We start from the raw sequence: 25,349 nt of genomic DNA on the forward strand, positions 1-25,349 counted from the left end.
TTTTGTGACACCTGCCTTGGTTGAGACCATATAGGATCTATTGTGGCATCTAAGATTATTGACAGGGATGAGACCCTGTAGTTATTTGGAGCTGCGTGCTTATGAACCATATGGCTGGCTTAATCGACCTTGGGTTACAATTGAATTTGGGGATGAAATTGATCAAAACTATGGTATGCTTTATGTGTAGTCACTAGTCAGACATCTACTGCCTCTTTAGCCTTTCCTAATTGTGTGTTTTTTTGGTCTACACTGCCAAATTTATCCATTTCCATTCTAAACAACTTTACGAAGTACTTCGTATTTGTTTTGGCCAGTTTAGTGTTTTCTCACTCTCTTGCCATAGGAGATTGTGGAGACCACTTTGTTTGGAGCTAGTCACTTGATATATAGCAACCTTTGTTCCAAATTACTTGCTCAATTACCTTAAATGCATATAAACTGAAGTTTTACAATTGTTACGGAGTAATTCTTAGAGCACACGTCCACATTAGACCTAAATCACCTAATACATTGAAATCACACTTAGAATATTTTCATAGTATATTAGTTTATCCTAGAATGAAAAAAATCAGTGGGTTTTGATCAAATTGCCGATTGCAAATGATGACCTAAAGTCTATGCTCTTCACAATAAATTCTCGTGTGAAGGTTATACTTCGTATTTTATTTACCTGCTCCCTTTGTATGTACATGTACCCGAGGAAATAGGGAAAACTAGTCGTGGTTGCACCTTTCAGTAAGTAGCCAAGTAGGTTAACACCCGAGGAAATAGGGACTAGTAAAGATTTTTGAGTTGATTAATGTTATATTTCTTGAATCTGAGAGCGGTTGCTCTTTTTTAAAGTCTTCAACGCGAAGTGATTTGCCAAATTTCTCTTTTAAGTTATAGCGCCAAGGGCAGTAAAGGACCCAATGAAGCACATGGAAAGTGTTGCAAACTTTTATTTATTAACATGGGTTATTTTTGTACTAAGCTGTCTCTGATCAGTTAAAGTTGAGCTGTGTTACAATCTGATTCAAGTAAAGGTTGATGATGACAAAGTAATGCTAATCAGCTCATTGTATGTCGTTTAAAAAGTTTCATTGTATCGTCCTTTTATTTATTAACATGGGTTATTTTTGTACTAAGCTGTCTCTGATCAGTTAAAGTTGAGCTGTGTTACAATCTGATTCAAGTAAAGGTTGATGATGACAAAGTAATGCTAATCAGCTCATTGTATGTCGTTTAAAAAGTTTCATTGTATCGTCCTTTTATTTATTAACATGGGTTATTTTTGTACTAAGCTGTCTCTGATCAGTTAAAGTTGAGCTGTGTTACAATCTGATTCATGGGGTTTGTACCACGAATTGTTTACGGCAACCCTACCACTTGATATCGTCCTTTTTTCAAGTAAAGGTTGATGATGACAAAGTAATGCTAATCAGCTCATTGTATGTCGTTTAAAAAGTTTCATGTAATTCATTTTAACTTTTCTTCTCGAGGCTTATTACAACTAGGGAAAACTGAAGAGTTATGGTATCTTATGCACACGTCACACGTCATGCGATTATAGATAAAGCTAATTCTCCGATGTGATTTAGCTAAAACGAGAAAGTAGCAAATTTTAAGCTCCAAGCCTCTAACGTTGGTGTATAATTTGCACTCATGTTTCCCTCTCCTCCAAAAGTTTTTGGAGTATAATACATGCTCTAACAAATGCTTTCGGTTTTTTTTTTTTTTTTTTTTTGTGTTAATTAATACTGTATAAAAAAGTACTCCTTCTATTCTTTATAATTAGAGAGTTTCACTTAAACGATTAAGAACATCATTTGTTGTGATAAAGCTGTCTTTTCTCTTTTTAAAAATCATTCATACTTTTTATTTTACTTTATAGATTTTTTAAGTTAAGTTTGTCAATGCACAAATTTAATGATTGATATCTAAGTTATCAACAAGCAAAAATTACTCCGGAAAAAGTTGATATTTTGAAAATATATACCGTGACGAATCTAATAAGATTTGACATGATTATTTTTTCATTGTTGTAAAACCAGAAAACACCGTCAAAAGGAAGTGCGTGAACAGTGTAATAGTCAAAAAGCGTTAATTAGAGAAAACGAAGGAATTATTTGAAGAGCTATTCTAAAAGCATCAATGTACACGCTATTTAGAGTTGGCCAGTGGGCCAGGTTGGACCCAGCCCACCCTGACCCGCACGGTTGGTGGGTCACGTGGGTCCGACCCGATTTTGACCCGGCACAACAAGGTTTAGCTCGGGTTGTGTCGTGGGTCTATGATTTCCGACAACCATTTTGACCCAGCTCGTTTTGACCCGTTTGATTCGTCCTAACTCGCACGACCCGTTTTGAGACTTTTGACCCATTTAATTCGAGTCACCCAAACCCATGAACCCACCCAACCCGATCCAGCTTGCATGGCCCACGACCCATGCAACCCGCATGACCCACCCAACTCGCACGACCCACACAAACTTCATATTATAAGTTACTATAGATATTTTTTGTTAATGTTGTACTTTGTCTTTCGTACTTATCTTTACATACTATTTTGACATTTAATCACTACAAGTATCATTTTATTAATATTTTCTGTCAATGTATCTAATTATATTGTAGAATTTTTATTTTTCACACATTTAATTAAATAACCCGCGGTAACTTAATTTGCACATTATTTTATTCAGTTTCACATGAACAATAATCTATTCAAATTTACGTAATACACTACTCCGTAATACTTACAAGCTAAGACCAATTTCTCTAAATCTATGCACAAACACATTTGTTTGTTTGTTTTTTTTTGTTTTTTTTTCCCAAACCTTGACATATTATGATAGGTATCTAATAATGATTTTTTTTGGGTATGGAATACAAACAATAAGTTGAAATTGAGACATTGGAATAATTAAATTTGGGTCATATTCGAAATGTTTGAAGTTTGGAATATAGTCCTGTAAATGTTAAGAAAGAATGGTGATAAAAAATGTGTAAGAGACCTAAGCATTTGTAGTGGGGTGAAATTGTCCTTAGGGTGAAATCTTTACTCCTACCACTTGTAAATTGTGACCAATAGGCTCTAGATAGGTGTTACATTTATCAGAATTCAAAGGCTGTCCCACTTGAATAAGAAGAATCAGTATTCTGACATACACTCCTTTTTTTTTCTTTGTTTTTCCTGAGTCCTCCTTCTTTGGGAACAGCAAATATGATACTCGCACCTATTCTTTGTCTTTTGCGCAGTGCTGTAATGTTTCTCAACTGTACATGCTGTACTCCCTACTTAACTGTGCTACTACTCTACTACAACCTCAACTATATACAGTTTCATTCACTAACATACTTGTATATCTCACTGCCTATTGGTCTTTAGGGTTTAGCGGTATGTGACTAAGGCGTAAGTGCCCCATGGTGTGATAAAAGTTGTTTTCTATCATGTATATAGGTTATAGTCGCTATACGGATGCAATATAGTGGTATGTGACTAAGGCATAGGGATCTCCTTATCCTTTCTTTCTTTTTTACTTAGGCCTGTTTTAATTTGCTGAACTAACTGAATTGAAATAATTGGAGCTGAATTGCAATGAATTGTTTATGAAAAGGAAATTAGCAATTAAACCGAATTAAACTGAACCGAACTAAAATTAAGCCGAAGAAAACAAACTCTTAGCTTATTAAAGTTTTGAGTACAAAACTCAGGTGGGGGTTAGACCTTACAAATAAATACTCATACCTAGGCTATAATCACTTAGGAGGTTAGGACTATAGACCTATAGTGTATGATATGTTGACTAATGACTAGTAATGAGTAAGGATCTTCTTAATTCTTTATCCTTCTACTTGACTTGTTAAAGTTTGACTAGAAACTCGTGAGCAGTTAGGTCTTACTACGCATATTGATTTCAATTACACTTAAATAATTGAGATGTAAAGAAGTTGTTTGAATTTTTTATTTTTATTTTTTAAAAAAGGTAATGCATGAAGCACATTGCCTATTCTAAGAATTGATAATCTAAAACTCCTATTTGAGATATTGAAAAACTCATCCTGGTTTGACACGTGAACAAAATACACCAACTAAACTCCAGTTCATGGCCAGAAATGAAGCCTCCAAAACTTTTGGCTGCTATGGCCCATGGCTTTAGGGGCTTCATCAATTCTATTTTGCCTTTTTTACTACCCTCCAAATAGGGCAACATACTACTATATTTGATTTATCTTTTAAGGGTTATGCTTAAATGCCAACAATGGAATATAATATGTAATTAGAAATTTGTAAGGTACATAGAAAAATTAGAAATTAGAAATTTGTTACTTGTAAGGTACATAGTATAATATGTACTCCTTCGGTTCATTTTTTCATTTACTTTATTAAGCCTTAAGCAAAAAATTATCCATGTGTTGGTTTGCTTGTGGAGACATTAACAAATAACAAGTTTGTGGAAGGAAAAACATACGGAATACTATTTAATATGGGACAATAAATTTTAATTTTTTATTGGAATTTTTTTTATGGAACAATAAAATATTTTTGTACTATAAATAGGAATATGGGGAACCAAAAAAAACTTGGTAAATGATTGAGTGGGCATGGAAGATAAGATAGGGCCATATGGGTGAATGGTGAATTGGCGACAGCAGCAAAATGTAGTCCAAGAAAAAAGAAATGATTGAGAAGAGATAAAGAAAGGGGAACTGGTTTGTCCAATACAAGTATAACCTGTTTCATTTACCTCAGGAGTCTCAACCCTTTCTTTTCGGCCCGTGATCATACTTGACTAATCCTTTTCTATTCCATTTATTTCTACACTTTTGTCCAAACACTAATTAATCTTCATTCTTCATTCCTAGTGTTGTCGTGTTCGACCTATATATCACTCCCGATTCCCGAATAAGTAGTATACTAGATTACTAGTATGATACTTACGTAGTATTCCCTCTGTTCCTTTATTTTTGTCCTATTTGATTTTTCACGATCTCTGAGACGTGTTTAAAACGAATACATATCTCTATTTTTATTCACGTAAAAATTATAAAAGCTTGATATTAATTAAATATACAACAAGACGAACACAATAAGATCACACATGATTATATTAGCTCTTACATATCAATGACAATTGATGATCAAAGTTTAAAACGTTAGACCCAAATAATAGCAATTGGGCAAAAAATTAGGAATGAAGGGAGTATATAAGATGAATCAAGTATAAATTTTTTCTTCATTGTTTCACTTGAAAATGTACTACTGTACATATTTTGTTAAACGGAAAAGTAGTAGGGAGTATAATGAAAATGGTGATAAAATTAAAGGAAAGATATGATGGAAGAGGGAGAATCTGTTAAGTGATTAGATAGAGGTAAGTAGTGGCAGTGGTAGCAAAATTAAACATAGAGACACGTAATCGTAGGAGCGGCGGCATGCTTATGTACTACTCACTTCTCATTACTCACTTGACTGAGATGAATGACTGGTAAAACACTATTCACTGTACTCCGTATACATCGTACAACCACATTGATAAACACTCCGATTCTCTACTGTTTTAAATTAGATATTTCTCCACTTCCCAACACTTGTTAAATCATTCTTTAGCCTACTTCAACAAATCTGTCCATCCATCTCTCTTTTCTACCATAAGTTAAGTGGACAATACATGTACACTACTACTACGGACTAGTTTATACTCGTACACCCGAGTGTGCGTATAAGAAATGTTAGTTCAATTTTTATCTTCTTACACCAAAAAAAAAAAAAAAACAGTATAGAATATATACGGAGTATATATACTTCGTATCACCTAATGTTAGAATATTACATGGAATTTAATTAAGACTTGATTACTCGTGTGATTTATGTTAGATACATCATACATGTATTCCAATCGGCTTTTTTTTTTTTTTTTTTTTTTTCTTGGAGTATCAATTTTGGCTCAAAATAATGTATTCAGTTGAGGTAACAGTATCACTGGAGCTATTAAATCGAGTATGTGGACAGGTTCGGGCATGGATCAGAGGATAGTTCAAGTCACTTTGTGAGTGGGATCTTTCTCTTGTTAAAAACAGTTATATATTCACTGGTTTTCTAGTTTCCTGTAGGATTTGTGGTAATTGTTACCATTTGATCACAAGAGAAAAAAAAATGAATGAAACAATACAAAATACGGAGTACTTGAGTACTCTTCCCTTGAAAAAAAAAAAAAAAAAAAAAAAAAAAAAAAAAAAAAAAAAAAACTTAAGTACTCTGTAACTGTGTTTCATTTTTGTTTGTTGAGAAACACTAATCAATTAAACAAATCAAATTATTTTCACTAAAAAATTAATTTATTTAAATGATAATCTTATTAAACTATGCTTATGGACAAATGACTTCAACAAGATGCAGAGTGTTATCTTTTCAAATTAGACGGTATGGAGTATTTCAATTAACTAATTCTACTCTAAGTAAAATTGTTATGAGTTAGTCATATTTAAAATTTTGAATGTACATAATATCAAACTAGAATGAAATATACAAGTAGCTAATAAGATCCTGTATTTTCTTTTTAATATATACTATGTATAAATAAAGAGTACAAAAGATACAATAGATCAATCTTTTAGCATTGAAATAAAATTACACTCATACAATGTGTTTAAGTGAATAAGTGTTTTCTCAATCTCAAGTAGTACATTGCTTTAGCCTTTACTCATACAAGTACTTACTTTATGATGCTATACCTTTAGACCCTTGATAGTAGTAGAGGTATTCGATTTAAAAGTACGTTGGTTCTATCCCTCTTACTCGGGGGTGCTTATGAGACGAGACAACTCGTAAGCTACTCGAGTTCGACTCGGTCAAAACTCGATTTGAATGAGCTTGACTTGAAATGTTAATGAGTTGAGTCGAGTAGTTCATTACTCGACTCGAAAGCTCGTAAGAAGCTCGAATTCCTTTATATGATATGATATTTACTAAAAAGTAATTAAAATATATTTATAAATAAAACTATTTTTTTACATTAATAATTAACAGGTAAACATTACTTATGCACTCTTACCATCATTTGCATGATTCTCAAATGAAAAAGTTAAAGAGGATGAGCAAATGTATGTTACTCTAAATAGAGAGTTATGCTGAGACGAATCAAATTGCAAACTGCTTGATATTTACTCGATCAAAGCTCGACTCGGTCAAATTTGGTCAAAGCTTGAGTCAATTAAACTCAACTGGATATGGCTACCCCAACTCAAACTCGACTCGCATTATAAGCACCTCTACAGTCTTAAGGGTCCGTTCTCATATGATTATTTTCAGTTCAGTTCAGCTCTAATAAGTTCAGTTCAGTTCAGCTCTAATAAATTCAGTTCAGTTCAGCTCCTAAATTCCTTCTCTTATAAAATATTCATTTCACTTCATTTCAATTCAGCTCTAATAAGTTCAGTTCAGTTCAGCTCTAATAAGTTCGGTTCATTCAATGAGAACAAACCCTTACTCCATATGTGAGACAAATTTGATATAAGCAGAAACATCATTGTAAAACGGAGGGAGTAATAAACTTGCTTTTAAATGTTTAAATCTATATGCCTATCTCTTGCATGGTGATTTTTTCAAAACAATGCGTATCGATATTACGAGTAAGTATTACCCACTACCAGGTATGGGTAATACTACCCAATATCACAATATATTTTTTATTTTTTTTTAAAAAAAATTTCCTCTACCAGGTATGGGGTAATACTACCCACTCAATTTAACTTCCAGAGAATATTAGGGACCATGATAAACATTTTGACAATTTTTATTTTCGGGCGAAAAAAAAAAATAAAAAAATCTCAAAATTGAAGGCTAATATCCACACTTTATGAGTAACTAGCCTTCTGGCCCGTGCAATAATGCACAGATTGTTTATAGGTATGTAATATAATTTTTAATTTTATAATACTCGTATATTTTTTATTGGAAAATTAATAGTTATAAAGAAGAATAAGGGGTGAAAATTGAATGTAATTGTAGAAAATATTAAGTTGGGGGAAAGTGAATCAAACATTCATTCATGCATTGAATTAAAGCTAGTGTATTTTTTTAATATGAGAAAGATTAAATGAGATGACATGTGACCTTGGTGGAAAAATATAATTTACATGTGGCATCATGAGAACGATGGTTTGTGTTTTTAAATACTAAGTATAGATTTTGGAGGTTTCGAGGTCAGGTGTAGAAAAATATTAATATTTTATTTTTTTCCCTTTCCTCTTCATCTTCCTCTTCCCTTAAACCCTTTTCCCACCTCTATGGATAGCTCCCATTGCCGGCCAAACCTCTGCCCACCACACCTTCACCTCCAACAGTAAGAAACCCACCCCACTAGCTACTACCTTGGTCGAATATCCAAAAACACGCAACTATCTCCGTTAAAAATCACCGAAATTCACCCAAAAAAATAACCCAAAAACGAGAGACACAAACTTATGGCTCTAGCCATTAAAATCGGTGAGTTCTATGCTGGAAATCGTTGAGTTTGGTCGAAATTGACGACGGTACTTGTTTGTCGATGCTCAGTTATTATTAATTTCTATACTGTTATTATTGGTTTGTGTACTGTTATTCTTCATTTGTATACTGTTATTCTTAATTTGTATACTCTTATTAAGAGGAAGGAGACTACGTTTTTACAACATAGGTAAATTATACGTGAAATTACATTTTTGCCCCTGGTATTGGCCCTATGAGCCTATACTTGGTAGTGGTCTATCACTACTCTCGATATTACACATATCAAGCATTGTCACGTTTCTCACTACTCGTTGATATATGATGTGTACATAAACACGGTATAGAATTACATGGTCAAATGCGTTCTCACATGCCATTATTCATTGAGTTATGGAGTATACCTATCACAGTACAAATTACACGGTCAAATGCGTTCTCACATGCCATTATTCATTGAGTTATGGAGTATACCTATCACCTTCAATTAATTTTGGAAAAAGTTTGAAAATTACCATTAATAGTAGTAGTACACCCACATGATCATAGGATTACTATTTTTTAACAAGAGATAATCTTAGGATTACCTCTTTTACTATTTCCCTTCCAAAAATAGTTGAATCCCAAATAGATGGTTACAAAAACTCACACACTCACCCATTGGCCAAAAGACCATTCCCCTCTTCCCAACCTAAAAAACAACCTCCATACCCCTAATCACACGTGCATATCACGTGACCTTACAAATACAGATAATAATGACAAAATAAGATAGTACACACAAAACACTTTCTCTCTCTAAAAACAGTTTCTCTCTCTACTTTTTTCTGCTCCACTCCTGCAATACAAAACTTACATACACCCCCCTTCACTTCACCTCAACCCTTCCTCCTACTCCTTCACCATTTTCTCTTTCTCTCTCTAAAAACACTTTCTCTCTCTTGTCCAATCAAATGTTGTCATCATCATCATCACCACCATCAAGTGACTCTACATTACTTTCCCCTTCTTCATCATCTTCTTCATCCCCTTCTTCTCACCTTAAACCCAACAATCAAAATTCTGAATCAAAAACAACTCAAACCCAGAAAACAATGGAGGAAGTTTGGAATGATATCACCATTAACTCACTCCCAAACACCCCAATTTCTCACATTCACTCAATTCATCACCCTACTTCAACCAACACTGCTTCCCATTACAAGGGTTTCATCTTCCAGGATTTCCTCAATGGTAGTGGTAATTACCCCACTAATCTTCGTAATTCCTCCGTCGATTTGCCGCCTCTTCCTCCTCGAACCACCACTACTGAATTTCAATTTCTCGATAATGAGTTTCAATTACAGGGGAATCCCTCTGTTCCTAGTATGATTTCTGGTGTTGCTCCTTTTGATAATCTTGCTTCTTCCTCTGTTCTAGCCACCTTCGCAACCGCTGTCAACAGCGGTTGCGGAGGTGGTTTCGATAACAAGAAGGTGGCTGATAATGTTGTGGATGGTTCGGTTGATCGTGTGCGCAGGCATAAGCGGATGATCAAGAACAGAGAATCTGCTGCTCGTTCTAGGGCGCGAAAGCAGGTTTTTATTATTCTTGTTTTATTTTCTACTGTATTATTATTAATATGTGTTATTACTATTTTTATTATTCTCGTCCTTTTAATTTTGGTGCCATTTATGGGAAACAGAATATGACATAAATTTATTTATTTCTTGTTTGGGTCCAATTTAGTCCAATTGGGCCTGGTCACTGAATGATCCAATTAAAAGCCCAAGGTTAAGGTTCAACTCTCCAAATGTGCTAAAGTCAAAAATCAAACATCCTCAAAGCCATGTCAAGGTCAGTCAACGGCCCAATCAGCTTGGCCCAGCCCAACTGACTTCCGGGCCCAATCCGCCTCCTTCATTAGCCAAGGTATAAAAGCCAACAATTTGGTCAATTCTTGGTAAGACAATAAAGCCTCAAGCAACTAAACTCTTGCACAGCTTTCTCTCTCTAATATACTGACTTAAGCATCGGAGGGGCCTTCCTCGGCGTCCCCCCCGAGGCTAGTTTACGTGTATTTGTTGTGCAGGAAACCCTCGGCTCCTGCGTCGTTCGGACCGAGACCAAGTTCCCTCAAGATAAAAGGATCTTCCGAGATTCGATTGTTTTCATCCGAAACAATTTGGCGCCGTCTGTGGGGAACGCTACTAAATTTCGCGTCAGTCATCAAACACTCCGGCAGTCGCCATGACTAAGAGTGGAAAGAGTTCCAAGAAGGCTAAGAAGGGAGGAGGCCGGATTACGGTGAGGGAACGCCAGCCGGTTTATCCCTCCCCGGAGCAAGCCTCTTCCGAATCGGAGGCCCCCATTTCTCCGGAAAGGGAAGCCTCAAGAGGTCCTAGCCTCCAGGAGGAGAACACCTCGCACCACACTCGGCAGCCGGGGCCATCCCCGAGACCGAGTGGCTCAGGTGCGAGGAACTCCCCGCCGCGCCATAGCGTGCAATCCAGGTCACATCCGCGGGAGACTCCTCCCTCCGGACCCTCCACCGAGGAAGTGGCCAGAGCAGTGGCCATCTGCATGGAGTTCCTTAAAGCTCAAGGGGCTCCAATCCAGATGCCTGATGATCACCAGCCGAGAAACCTGAAAAGGAGGATCGGTCAGGATGATGGTGAACAAGTTCCACCACATAGACAACTCGGCCAGAGGTGGCGAGGGGACACCCGAAACTCCAGTAAGGAGAGGAGGAGGAACCCTCAACCCTCTGACCACTCTGAAGCTCAGAATTCCATGGGGCCCTCCAAGGACCCGGAATTCGCCCGCCAAAGCGTTCACGAACGCTTGGGTTCGAGGGAGGTGAGTGTGCATAGCCGCCTCACCTTCCCAGAGGATACCGGACCCCACCCAACCTTGTCTCAGCCGGGGACGAAAACCACTTCCACCTCTGAGAGAGGAGGGAGCGAGGTCCCTGAGGCCGGGTACAAGGGGAAGGCGGTCATGGTTCCATCGAACTCGCCCTTCCAGAAGTGGATTCTGGAAGAGCATGTGCCAACGGTCAAAATCCCGGCACATATTACTTACGATGGTACCTCAGATCCTAAGGATCACATTGCCTCTTACGAGGGGCACATGTATCTGAACCCGAGGTCTGAGGCTACCTGGTGTAAATACTTTCCTACGACCCTCAAAGGTGTTGCCCAATCCTGGATCACCAAAGGGCTCAAGGAAGGCTCCATAACCGGTTGGAACGACCTCTCCAACAAGTTCAAGAGCAAATTCTCTACGGCCAACCGCCGAGAGAAGACCACTGCAGAGCTAATGAGTCTGCAGCAGGCGGAGGACGAGAGCCTCCGCGACTATCTGACTCGCTTCAGCAACGAGTCATCCGGAATCACAAGCCTGGATCAAGCCTGGCCGTGTTCGCGCTACGGAACGGCCTCCAAGCTGGAAAGTTCCTGGACTTCATGGTCATGCATCCCCCGCAGACCCTGGAGGAAGCCTTGGAAGCATCGGATAGGTTCATCCGAGCCGAGGAGTGGAACAGATCCAGGTCTCAGTCTCGTCCGAGAATTGAGAAGCCGAAAGGGCAGCAGCCCGAAGTCTCGGCGCAGAGGAAAGGGAAGGCTAAGGCCTCAGAACCGTCCTCTGCTGCCGAGCCGAAGAAGGAAAGACACTTTCCCTACACGGGAAGGTACGATTCATACACTCCACTCTCCCTTCCCCGTGCTAAGATTTTCAGCACGACGAAGGACGAGGGGAGATTCAAAAAACCTCGTCCATTGCCTCCCTGGCATCAGACGAGGGGAAAGGACCAGTGGTGCGAGTTCCATGACTCACCCGGACATCGCACCGAGGACTGCGTCCAGCTGAAGGACCAGATTGAGGATCTGGTCCGCAAGGGGTACCTGAGCCAATACCTCGCGGACAGGCGCGAGGAGAAAAAAGCTGAAAAAGATTCTCGGCAGGACCTCAACTTCGCTCGGAAGAAGGATAAGGGACCTCAGGGCAAGGAGTCCCTCGACATCCTAGTTATTTCCGGGGGAATCTCGCGAGGCACAGCCAAACGCCAACTGAGGGGTCTAACCCATCAGATTCATCAGGCTGAGCTTCGGCAGTCCCAGTCACCGGCGCCGAACATCCTGTTCACAGCCGAAGACTGTGAGGGGGTGGTATACCCCCACGATGACCCGCTAGTAATCATTCTGGGCATCGCCAACCGCAACGTCTGGCGGACCCTCGTCGACGGCGGTAGCGGGGCGAACATCCTCTTCCGAGGAGCGTTCGACCAGCTGAGGATGGGAGCCGAGCACCTGGCCCCCGCACCCTACCCGGTGTCTGGATTCAACGGCTCTTCCTCGTATCCTGACGGGAAGATTACACTTCCTGTCACCATCGGCGAAGGCCGAGCAGCTAGGAATATCATGGCCGAATTTTTGGTCGTAGATGCTCCATCTGCATACAACGTGATCATGGGGAGACCCCTCATTCACGGCATTCAAGGAGTCGTCTCCACGTATCATCAAATCATGATATACGTTTCAGACGAGGGACGCTCCGAGAAAATAAAGGGCAGTCAAAAAGAAGCCCGCCGATGCAATCACCTCAAGCCATCCACGTCTCGCCGAGGCGACCGTGGCGATGGGGAGGAAAAGCACCGGGACCGAAACGCCAAAAAGCCGAGAGGCTCAGACGTTTCGGCTAATGAAGCCCCAGACAACGAGAAATCTGATGGGGGCCAAAAGGCTGACTCCGCCTCAGAGCCGAACGACTCTGATGGCCAGCCGCGGTCAGGAAAGTCTGCTAATATTGATAGCAGGCCGGAATTCGAGGAATCCAACTCTAAGAGCATGGAGACGGATGACCTGACCGAGTCAATAGAACTGACCGTAGGAGATCCGAACAGATGTGTTAGCATCGGGTCGTCACTGGAGCCAAACACCCGTGCGGCACTCGTCCAACTCCTACGGGCCAGTGGAGACGTGTTCGCCTTCTCAGCCGCAGAAATGCCCGGGATTGATCCGGACTTCGTCTCCCATAGGCTTAATGTCGACCCCTCCAGTCGACCCATTAAGCAGAAAAAGCGGAACTACTCCGCCGAAAAGAACCAGAACATCGCAGCTGAGGTCGATAAGCTCCTAGATGCTGGGTTCATTGAACCCTGTCAGTATCCGGAGTGGCTGGCCAATGTTGTAATGGTTCAGAAGGCAAATGGTAACTGGAGGATGTGCGTTGACTTCACGGACCTGAATAGGGCATGTCCCAAGGACTCCTATCCGCTGCCGAGGATCGACCAACTGGTCGACTCGACAAGCGGGCATGCTCTGCTCAGTTTCATGGACGCATTCTCGGGATACCATCAGATCTTCATGCACCCCGAGGACCGAGCTAAAACAGCGTTCATAACAAGTTCCGGGTTGTACAATTACAGAATGATGCCCTTCGGATTGAAAAATGCGGGGGCAACATATCAGAGGTTGGTTGATCAGGTTTTCGCCGAGCAAAAAGGCCGAAACATGGAGGTTTATGTTGACGACTCAATCGTCAAAAGCATAAAAGAAAAAGATCATGTCACGGACCTAGCCGAAACCTTCGCCACCCTCAGAAAATACAAAATGAAGCTGAATCCGAAGAAATGTGTCTTCGGCGTGAAGTCAGGCAAGTTCCTCGGCTTCATGGTCAGCAAGAGGGGGATTGATGCAAACCCCGCCAAAGTACAAGCTGCTTTAGACCTCCCCGAGCCGAAGACAAAAAGGGATATTCAGCGTCTAGCCGGGAGAATGGCTGCCTTGTCCAGGTTCATCTCACGAGCCTCAGACAAAGGGCTCCCTTTCTTCAAGGCGCTGAAGCTCCAAAATTCAAAAGGCATTGAATGGGGAGACGAACAAAAGTCAGCCTTTCAGCAGCTCCGTGAACACCTGGCTCAACTCCCAACACTGGCAAGGCCAGTCGTAGGAGACATCCTATACTTATACGTGGCGGTCAGTCCAGCCACGGTAAGCGCGGTGCTGCTAAGGGAAGAAGAAAAAGTTCAACAGCCGATCTATTTCGTCAGCCACACCCTGACGGATGCCGAGACGCGCTACCCATTGTTAGAAAAAGTGGCTTATGCAGTGGTGGTGGCTGCTCGGAAGTTGCGACCCTATTTTGATTCTCATCAAATAGCGGTTCTAACTCATCAGCCGTTAGAGAAAGTCCTCGGCAAGGTTGAAAAATCCGGTAGACTAGCAAAGTGGGCTTTCGAGCTCACCGAGTTCAGTATCGGTTATCAGCCGAGAACAGCCATCAAGGCGCAAGCCTTGGCAGACTTCTTGGCCGAGTGCTCCTATCAGGAGACTCTGGATGCAAGGAGGAAAATCTGGACCGTCTTCACGGATGGGTCCTCCACCGTGAACGGTTCGGGGGCAGGGGTCGTCATCACCTCTCCCGAAGGCAAAACCTTCGAGTATGCACTAAAATTTTCATTCAAAGCCTCTAACAACGAGGCCGAATATGAAGCAGCCATTGCTGGCTTAGACCTGTGCATATCGTTGGAAGCCGAGCATGTCTACCTCAAGACAGATTCTCAGCTGGTCGCCAATCAGATCCGGGGGGAGTATGAGGCTAAAGAGCCTTCAATGGAAGCTTACCTCACAAGGATCAAATCGACAATTGCGAAGCTGAGATCTTTCGAAGTAGAGCTGATCCCAAGGGGTCAAAATGCTCAAGCGGACGCACTCTCCAAACTTGCAAGCTCAACTCTGACTGAGTTAAGCCGTTCTGTCTATGTGGAGGTGCGCCGAGAAAAGAGTGTAGCCGAAGCAATATCAATCTGCTGCGCTGCACTCGAGCCGAGCTGGATGGATGACATCCTGGCTTATAAACTCAGGGACGAGCTCCCCGAGGATAGGAATTCGGCCTCCAAGATAAAGCGGATCAGTTCACGATTCCTCGTCTTCGGCGGCCAACTCCTCAGAAAATCCTTCTCCGCTCCATTATTGAAATGCGTGGGTCCAACGGATGCCGACTATATTCTCCGAGAGATTCACCTCGGCATCTGCGGAAACCACATAGGAGGGAGAACCTTAGCCCACAAAGCTCTCAGGGCAGGGTATTTTTGGCCTACAATGATCTCGGATGCAAAGAACATGGTCAGAAAATGCGAGAAATGCCAAAAATTTGCACCGGTAATCCATCGGCCATGCCTAGATCTCCAGCCAATTCTTAATCCTCTTCCATTTGCACAATGGGGGTTGGATATTCTGGGACCCTTTCCCGAGGCCCCATACAAAAGAAAGTGGCTGATAGTCGGAATCGACTATTTCAGCAAATGGATTGAAGCGGAAGCTGCTTCAAGCATATCTGAGCAAACTGTCAGACAGTTCATCTGGCAGAACATAATAACTCGGTTCGGCATCCCAAAAGTTTTTGTGTTCGACCACGGCAGACAGTTTGACAACCTGCCCTTGCGCCGATACACTGATCAATTCGGGATAAAATTGGCTTACTCCGCGGTTTGCCACCCTCAGAGTAATGGCCAAGCCGAAGCCGCAAATAAACAGATCCTTAACGCTCTCAGAAAAAGAGTAGAGGATCAAAAGTCCAAGTGGGTAGAGGAACTTCCGGGAACCCTCTGGTCACTCCGGACAACCGAGAAGGAGGCAACGGGGCATTCACCTTTTCAGCTGGTGTATGGATCCGAAGCAGTGCTTCCAGTGGAAGTGGGCTCAGAAAGCCTACGAGTGAATCTCTTCTCAGCCGAGGAAAATGAGCAGCTCATGAAAGAGTCCCTCGACTTCCTTGACGAGATTAGAGATCTAGCCCGAGAAAGGATGGCTGCACACAAGCTCAGAATGAGCAAGTCCTACAACCGAAGAGTCTATCAACGACCTCTCAGAGTTGGGGATTTAGTTTTGAGGAATGCTGCAGCTGTTCAAAAAAGTCGCATTCATGGCAAACTCTCAGCATCTTGGGAGGGACCTTATGAAATTTATCAAGAGCTTCAGCCCGGTACCTTCAGACTCAAACAAATGGATGGCACCGAGCTGAAAAACCATTGGAATGCCGATGTGCTCAAAAAATACTATGTGTAAATCCTTCGGATAGTACAATCTATGTAAGTACACTGATTTTGTTTACAAAAAGGCCATCGAGCCAGTATTCATTCAGATTGCGTGTATTCTTTAAGTCTTTATGCTTTCTACGGTTTTTCAAAAATTCAAGGTTTCATTCGGCGCTGTCCGGGGTATTGCATAATGATGCCTTGTACCTCGGCAAGCCGTAAAACCTGCCAAAAAAGGATACAAGCCCGAAGTATTGCATAGTGATGCCTTGTACTTCGGAGAAGCTGTTCCTTTGGGCAAAAAGGCCATAGACTTATCCGAAACATAGCCTAAAAAATAGGAACTGATAAAGCCCCGAAGTATTGCATAGTGATGCCTTGTACTTCGGATGAATCAGTTCCGGGTGGTAGTTGCAACTCTGAAGTATTGCATGATGATGCCTCGTACTTCAGATAAACTGCTGCCCCGGCATGGTGTTTCGGATAGTTGTTCCCTTGGATGAATTGAAGAAAGTGTCACAAGAGTACCATCTCTAGAGTGAAAACTCTCAGGTGGGAAATCAGTACTTTAAAAACAGATGTAGAAAATAAAGCAAAGTGTTCAAAGATCCTCGGCTTAGCCGAGAAAAATTATCAGCCATTCCAGAATTCAGAAGACCTCATCTTCAGATTTCTGGGGGGGCAGAGGGAAATAGAGAAATGGCACAACTGATCTAATACCCTTCAGCTCAGCCGAAGTTTGATACTTATGTCAGTTTTTTCACAAGTTGAAAACATCCGAGTACAAACGGCAAAAAGAAGTCTCAGCAGAAATGATTCTCGCTAGCTGAAGTTCTGCACTTAGCAAATATTTGAAAGATCATTCAAAGAAAGCAGTAAAGTGCGAAGACTGGTAAAGCGAAGAAAAAAAAAAATATACACAAGAAAGCTGAGAAAGTGAACTTCTTTGAAATAAAAATGTTGAATTACAAAAATAGTCGGCAGCCGCCCACAAGCGGAAAGTAACAGCTGCCGAAATACGTACAGGCAAAATAAAAATATAATAAGCTGTTGTACGATAAGGCAAGCTGAAGCAAAAAAAAACAAAAGGCAAAAATTCAGAAAGCGGCAAGTCTAAAGTTGAGCGCATGATGAACCGCAAGATTCTGAAGACGACTGCCCGAGTTCCTATGCTTCAGCCTGAGGATCAGACTGATCAGCTTCATTGGGCCCAATGGTGGTCTCAGCTCCAGCAGCAGAAGAAGCAGGCTTTGCACTCTGCCGAGCCTCCCTTTCCCTCTGCTCAGCCTCCAACTCCATCCTCTCAGCTTCTTCCTCGGCTTCCTCAGCCTTAAGGATTTCAGCTTCGATTGGAGTGGCATACTTCATGTGAGGGTCTTCGGGATCTTGGACCCATTCAGCACATTTGGACCAGTCCAGCTTCGGCTCAGCATGAAGGCAGACCCTTCGGCACACTCTGAACCCGTTTCTAAAACCCATTTCATACTCTTCTTGGGTATAGATACGGACTTTGAGTAGAGCCTCAGCATCGGCCAACTTCTTCTTCGTCTCCTCCAAGTCTTCCTCGGATCTCTTCAGCTCATCGACGAGCTTGGAGGAGGAGCCTTTCAGCTCGGTAAACTCTTGCTGAACCCGGGAAGCCTCGGCCTGAACTTGGACCATTTCTTCCTTCTTGGCAGTGAGCTGATCCTCAGCCTCTTGTAGCTTAGCTCTTTGAGCTTCAGCAGCAGCAGCAGCCTCTGAGAGTTGGACGTCTTTGGCCAAGAGCAACTCTTCAGCAGCCATTCGGCTGGCTTCAAGAGCCTCTAGACGCTGCTGCACTTCAGCTTGTGCAGCAGTTCCTTCTTGAATTCGGCTCTCAATAGCAGCCTTGAATTTGGAGACGTCCACTCCCATATGCTCCTGGAGGAATTTTTCCCCTTCCATCAGTGGGGGAAAAACCTCCATCTCCATAGCATCGCAGAAGGTTTTCAGAGCTTCGGCAGCTTTTTTACCGTACTCCTCAACCTCCTGCTGCTTCTCTTCAGCTGCTGCTTGCTTCAGCTTAGCAAGCTTAACTTCCTCTTCAGCCACCTTCCTTTCGTGCACAGCAGCGTCCACCCTATCTTGTAGGGAATCTATCAGCTCTACAGTGAGAGTCTGATTGTGCACGAACTGAAAACAGGGGCACAAGTTAAAAAAGTAAAAAATAATAGCTGAAAGGTTGAGTTCAGAAAGAAATCAAGGCAAGGAAAATTACCTGCATCATCAGCAGTTGGTTAGACCTGGCTGGGTCAGGAACTGATCTACTGGATTCGCCCATCCCAGCAGTGGCCTTCAGCGACCAGATCCTTGCCCTGTCTACTTCGGACATGCCAGCAAAATTGCCGAAGTAGGCTGCAGCTCCTTCTCGGTTTTGACCCCATATGAGGTCCCAGATGTGATCTGGGATTGGAATTCGGGGGGCCGAGAAACCCATTTCTCCAGAATGCAGAGTCTGGAAAGAAGGGAAGGACGACGATGGAGCTTGATTAGCTTTGGTTGTCTCAGCATCGTCCTTCTCAGAGGAGTCAAGTACTATGACCTCCTCTTCTTCAGGGGTGAGGACGAAAGCCTCAACCTCTCTTGCGATATCTGCCGTGAAGCCTTCAGCACTTGACATCACGGCATCTTTATTTTCGTGCTCAGCAGCACTCTCCTTGATTTCTTCTTGGACCCCTCCCTTAGGTTCGGGAGTTCTCTGATCCACCTCCATCTCAGGAGGTGGCGGAGGGGTCTTTTGAAGAGATTGGGGTGTTGGCTGGGGAACCCTCGGCGATCCATTGCCTTCCTCAGGTTCCCTTATTGCGACGCCGATGGTCATCGGCCTCTGCTGAAAGTCATGAGGGCCGATGATGGCCATCCTTCGGCGCCTTTTCAGAAGGGGCTGCTCGTCCATATCTGAGTCTGAAGACTCTTGTATTTGATCTTCGGGACGAACAGGAGCTTTGCCTTCTCTGTGTCTGTTACTCTCTTCAGACTGTAACAGACAGGGGGGAAGAAGAGTGTAAAAAAAAAAAAAAAAAAAAAAAAAAGAAGAAAGACAAAGTTAAGTCTAAAGGCTCACCGAGGTCTTCAGCAAAGCCTCGTCTTCTTCAGCTGCCCTAGCCGCAGCTTCTTCAGCAACTCTGGAGGACCCTTCTCCACCTTCACAAGCTTCAATAACCCGTGCAACCTCTTCGGCTGTACGGGCAGCTTCAGCTTCTTCTTCCAGCAGCTGAAACAAGGGATCTCTCTTCTTCCACCAAGGCTTCTGCCTCTGATACAGAGCAACAGCCTCAATTTGGAAGTGGGAAGAGTCTAGGTGAACCTCTCGGCGCCTTGGTTCAGTGATAGGGGGAGCCCGATCAGTTACGACTCGTTCTCGGTTGACGCCAAGGCGAGCGTAATCAATGCCGACGTTGGTCTCGTCCCGTTCTGAAAAAGAAAAGGGGAGAAGTCAATTCAGTTAGTTCGGCACATCACAAGAAAGCAAAATGAAAGAAGAAAAGAGATAATTAAAAGGCCTCGGCCCCAGCCGAAGAAGATTACCATCCCTAAACTTTCGGCTGAGGCCGACAGCTGCCAGCATATTCTCTTGGAAAACATAGTGCGTATCGGGGAGCCAAGTCTCCGGGATATGCTGCATTCGGCCGCTGCCTCCCCGGTTCGGCAGCTTGCCGAAGATGTTCTGCTGATTAAGGTTCGGGTCTGGCCCGCTATCTTCGGGAGGACCTAAACTTCCCATATCAGGATCCGGCTCGGCAAGATACCGGGGAGCGCTGAAAACGTAAGGGTGGCTCGGCTCCGTGGGTGCCCTAACCCAAATCCATTGACCTCTCCAGTCCTTGTCTGAAGAGTCATTTGGCCACATGGTCAAGTATTGGGGCCGGGACTCAATCCGATACCACCCAGAACCATGGCTTCCGTGCCCACTCTGAATATTTGGCACTAGCCGATGGAGCTTTCTGAAGCAGTGCAGGTTCGGCACGTATCTGAAGAACTTGCAGACCCATAAGTACGTCATTACCCTTCGGACGCTGGTGGGGGTCAGCTGGCACAGGGAAATGTTGTAATGGATCAGCAAGTCTCGGACGAAAACGTCCAAAGGGAACCTCAGCCCATACTGAAGCTGTCTCGTGTACACCCCCACATACCCCGGGGGTGGACGATGGATTCTATCGGATGCTGAGGGCATTCGGCACCAATATCCATCAGCTTCAAAAATGCCGTAGTGCAACTCAATTTGCTCGGCAAATCGATACTGATCGGCGTTCTCTACCCACCATGAGTAGGGGCGGTTCTTTATCATGGCCGAAGCGACTTCGGCATCCTCCCACTCTGAAAACCCTGGGAGGATATCCCAAAGGACAGCGGGAACTTCATCATCCCGTCCTGAAGCGCTCACCCCCTCAGCCCTCTGAGGAGGAGCCGAAGAAATGGGAGTCGCCCTAACCCCTTCAGCAGGGTCAGACTCTGTCCTTCGTCCATTCCAGGTCCCAATCCTGTCCCTGGGATCGGGGATTAGCCTTGCTCTCCTTGGAGCACGGGCTCCACCTCTAACTCCCCTCACCATTGACGAATCTCGAAGGAAAAAGTCGAAAAAGGGGAAAGAGTGCAAAGTCGAAGAAAAATGAAACAAAATCAAAGGAATTTACCTTGATCTGAAGCAAAAGCCGCCGATTTACGAATTGGTAGTGACAAGTCTCAGCTTCTAAGCTTAATGCTCGGGGAATTTGCGAAGTTTTGATGCGGGCTCTTGAGCGTTCTTGAGAATTCTGGGTTTGTGTTGATGAGTGAGTGGGGAGAGAAGACGCGCCTCTATTTATATCTCCAGAAATGGGAATTCAAGGAGTCTGCGTTTCAATTTCTCTCAAGCACCCCACTAAGTAACCGTTAAACACACGACCTTGCAGTTAAATCGCCCACTACCCATCCAACTTCCGCAATTATCCACATTAACTGTTGTTATCTCATTAATCATGGGTTAATTACGGTTTAAATTCACATTTTTGGATTAACAAATCATTCACTTCCCTCCTTTTCTGATTAAATCAAACCCGACCCGTCATCCTTCCAAATCGGGTCTGGGGGGCAAGTTGTTTGGGTCCAATTTAGTCCAATTGGGCCTGGTCACTGAATGATCCAATTAAAAGCCCAAGGTTAAGGTTCAACTCTCCAAATGTGCTAAAGTCAAAAATCAAACATCCTCAAAGCCATGTCAAGGTCAGTCAACGGCCCAATCAGCTTGGCCCAGCCCAACTGACTTCCGGGCCCAATCCGCCTCCTTCATTAGCCAAGGTATAAAAGCCAACAATTTGGTCAATTCTTGGTAAGACAATAAAGCCTCAAGCAACTAAACTCTTGCACAGCTTTCTCTCTCTAATATACTGACTTAAGCATCGGAGGGGCCTTCCTCGGCGTCCCCCCCGAGGCTAGTTTACGTGTATTTGTTGTGCAGGAAACCCTCGGCTCCTGCGTCGTTCGGACCGAGACCAAGTTCCCTCAAGATAAAAGGATCTTCCGAGATTCGATTGTTTTCATCCGAAACATTTCTAATCCGTATATATGAATGCTGTTATTTGTTGATTTTTAGTTTTTATATTTGGTTTTTCATGCAGAATAAGTCTCTTTTTTTTTTTTTTTTTTGAAATGCACCATGAACCTATCATGCTATAGGCATCCAATTAGTCAGTATAGTCACATTCTTGGAGACTTATGATTGGAATTTTGAGATTGGTAACGACCACAATATATGCGTTTTAGAAAAGCGGTTGGTTCTGTTTGATAGGCGCTAATAAATGATCTTTATGATTATTAAGATAGCGTATAGTTTGTAAGGAAAATCGAAGCCTTTTTAGTCTAACATCTGTGTTTTTCATAATAAATTTTCGTTATAAAAATTATTACATCTATGTTGGGATGACATTGAGTGATAATGAAATGGGAGAAAATATACTTTATGCGGAGTATGTGAGTAAAGTTGCGCCAATTTGCCATGGACAAAGACATGGGATATTTTTGTACAAAGTCCCACGTTAATTTATTACTATTGTTACTAAATAGTCTAATTTAAATACCAAAGCACTGTTAATCACAAATTTATGCAGTGTTACATTGTAATTTATAGATATTCATTATCAATTTTAAATTCTTCATGTGTGCTAATATAAAGTATTCTTTAGGTATATTATATAAAGTACGTATACCCTTCATGTTTTTATTAAAAACTTCATGAAATTCCTCCGAAAATTGGAATAATAACAAATATTCACATGTATCTCGAATATTAGCTGTGCCATTGATTTTGTTAAGGAGGGTTAATTGTTAATTATCCTATTAATTAGGATTTATTCTTTAAAACAGGCATATATAACAGAGTTGGAGTTAGAAATTGACAATTTCAGAAAAGAGAACGCGGCACTAAGGAAACAACAACTACAGGTGAAGAATACATTTTCAACTCTTATTTAATTTCTATAAGCAAGTTTTTATTTATAACCCATTAACCCCTGGTTTCACAATGATTATCAGTTTATAACTATTACAATGATGTTTAACTATGAATGTGACTTGTAAGTTCATGGAAAAATCATTGCAAATATTACTATTAATGGTAGGTCTAAGAATTAAGTAATGTCATTTATATCAACAATAAAATGTCAACTATTCTAGCGTATTTTTTATTTATTTATTTATTTATTTTTGTCACATTATCTCTTACTTTTGAAGTCGAAAAGTAAAGGAACTTTATCTTATACTTATTTTTTTTTTTTCAAACGACCTTGCTAATTTAATTTTTTTTTATTTTTTTTTTTTGAAAAATGGTTATGTTTCTTTGAATTAATTGGTTCTAGGGCCAAATAGGTAGGCTCTTAATTAAAATCTTGTGTATGAGTACTTGTATTTAGTTCACCTAAAGAAGAATAAAAAAACTTGTAGTACATATCCTAACTCGGATCATTCAAGTCAAACTATTAATAGAAAAAAAAAAAAAAGTCTCATATTATAATCTCCTCATGTTTATGTTACTATATTTGACTAATCATTTTTTTAAGAAGTGGGCAACTTTTGTCAATTTGGTAATTTGATATTTTTTGGGTTACATTTTGGGGGCCCATACAATAATATGCAGTTAATTGAAGCTCCGCCTGCCCAGCTTCCGAAAAAGCACGGTCTTCGTCGAACATTAACAGCACCATTTTAAGATGCATATTTTTATTTTGACAAAAAAAACAGAAGACCCAAAATATTTGGTATTTTGCTGCTTTATGTAATGATATATTGGTATTGGTGGGGTCATTTTGTAGTACTACTAACAGTGATAGAGGACCAAAGCAACTAAATATGCTTTTGGACACGTGCCTTTTACTAATTGGTCCCTAGTTTATCCCCCCCTTCTATTCCTTGTTATTTATGAACAATGGTGGATGAATGTAATTATCCTTAATTAGTACTAATTCCGTTTCTTTGCCGATTATATATTTTGACTTTACGACTATTTACAATTTTGACTTTTATTAATGAATTTTGTAAGAAAAAACATGATATGAAATCTTATTAAAATTAATTTTTAATACCATTTTTTTTAATAATAATTATGGAGTACATTAATAATGAAAATTGTACGTCAGCAATGTCATTGTGTAGATGAATAAAATTAGGAAGGGGAACAAAAGGACAATACATGTTCTCTAAAATGGTGGTATTCAACTAGCATCATCATGCATGAAAGGACAATAATTTTGTCCTTATTTTGACTATGGTTTAAAGGAGTTAGACTTTGTTCTCTTTAACTTACTTTAGTCGAAATTATACTATTGATATAATGAGATTTAGTTCAACAATAACAACATATATTTTCATAATACCTTAACGAGTATATTAATATATTTTAACTTTATGTATTTATTTATTTTTGTCAAAAATAAGTCACAACCTTAAAATCTAGCTTTGAAAAAAAATCAATCTTTTAAAACCGTTTATTGTTTAAAATTTGATACTCGTAGTACTTTATTGCTTTCATATTTAGCAAGTAAAAAAAGAATTTTCCGTCTAATGATGAATATAGATTGAGATATGTGATGTGTGCGTGTGATAACCTTAATAAGAAGGGTTAAAAAGAATATGAACCACATATAAAAGAAGAGGGGGGTGTGAGTGAGATAGTGAAGATTTAGTGATGGTTAGGGGTGGGACTTTTCAAACCGAACCGTGAAACCGTCCGTTACCGAACCGAACCATCACTGACCGAACCGTTTATAACCCGCTAATTTTAAACCGAAAACCGAACTGAACCGTATAATGTCAAACCGAAACCGAACCAAACCAATTAATGTTAACAAACCAATAACAAACCAAACCGTTTATAAACCGAAGCCGTTTGAACCGATTAATGTTAACCCGCTAACTGTTTAAACCGAACCGTTTAAACCGTAGGAAAAAACCGTTTAAATCGAACCATTTACAACCCGCTAACCGTTTAAACCGAACTGTTATAACCCATTAAACCGTTTAAACCGAACTATTTTCAAACCGCAACCCGTTTAAACCGATCCGATTACAAACTATTTAAACCGAACCGTTTACAACCCGTTCCATTCAAATTGAACTATTTACAGCCTTTAACAATTTGTTAGAATTCCACGAAATATATTTGATGTTTAATGTAATTTAACAGTACAACTTTTATTTACATATAATTATTGATTTAAATTAAATTTTTTTGCTATTATAAATTTAAAATTATATTCTTGTATAACTAAATTAGGAGTTATAAATTAAATAAAAAAATGAAAAAATTTGGCCACCCACCCAATCCAACCACCCTCCACCCACCCACCACTGTAGCCCACCCTAA

At 41.2% G+C, this 25,349-nt stretch overlaps 1 protein-coding gene across 1 annotated transcript; it reads left to right on the plus strand.

Moving 5' to 3' along the window:
- The first annotated feature begins 9,024 nt into the window (after positions 1–9,024).
- Positions 9,025–24,015, plus strand: LOC110681696 (protein FD-like). Its single transcript, XM_021857833.1, has 3 exons — positions 9,025–10,049; positions 22,856–22,933; positions 23,625–24,015. The coding sequence occupies exons 1-3, from the start codon at positions 9,426–9,428 to the stop codon at positions 23,694–23,696; spliced, it is 774 nt and encodes a 257-aa protein (XP_021713525.1). The 5' UTR covers positions 9,025–9,425; the 3' UTR covers positions 23,697–24,015.
- Positions 24,016–25,349: the final 1,334 nt, after the last annotated feature.

The sequence above is a fragment of the Chenopodium quinoa genome, unplaced genomic scaffold, assembly GCF_001683475.1.
Source record: "Chenopodium quinoa cultivar QQ74 unplaced genomic scaffold, ASM168347v1, whole genome shotgun sequence".
In the NCBI taxonomy this organism is placed as follows: domain Eukaryota; kingdom Viridiplantae; phylum Streptophyta; class Magnoliopsida; order Caryophyllales; family Amaranthaceae; genus Chenopodium; species Chenopodium quinoa.

What these genes read in the sequence shown, in the direction of transcription:
- LOC110681696 (XM_021857833.1), top strand. Translation starts at nt 9,426, where the DNA reads ATGTTGTCATCATCATCATCACCACCATCAAGTGACTCTACATTACTT. An exon ending in GTTCTAGGGCGCGAAAGCAG is followed by an intron (nt 10,050 to 22,855) that starts GTTTTTATTATT and finishes TCTTTAAAACAG; the next exon opens with GCATATATAACAGAGTTGGA. An exon ending in TAAGGAAACAACAACTACAG is followed by an intron (nt 22,934 to 23,624) that starts GTGAAGAATACA and finishes AATAATATGCAG; the next exon opens with TTAATTGAAGCTCCGCCTGC.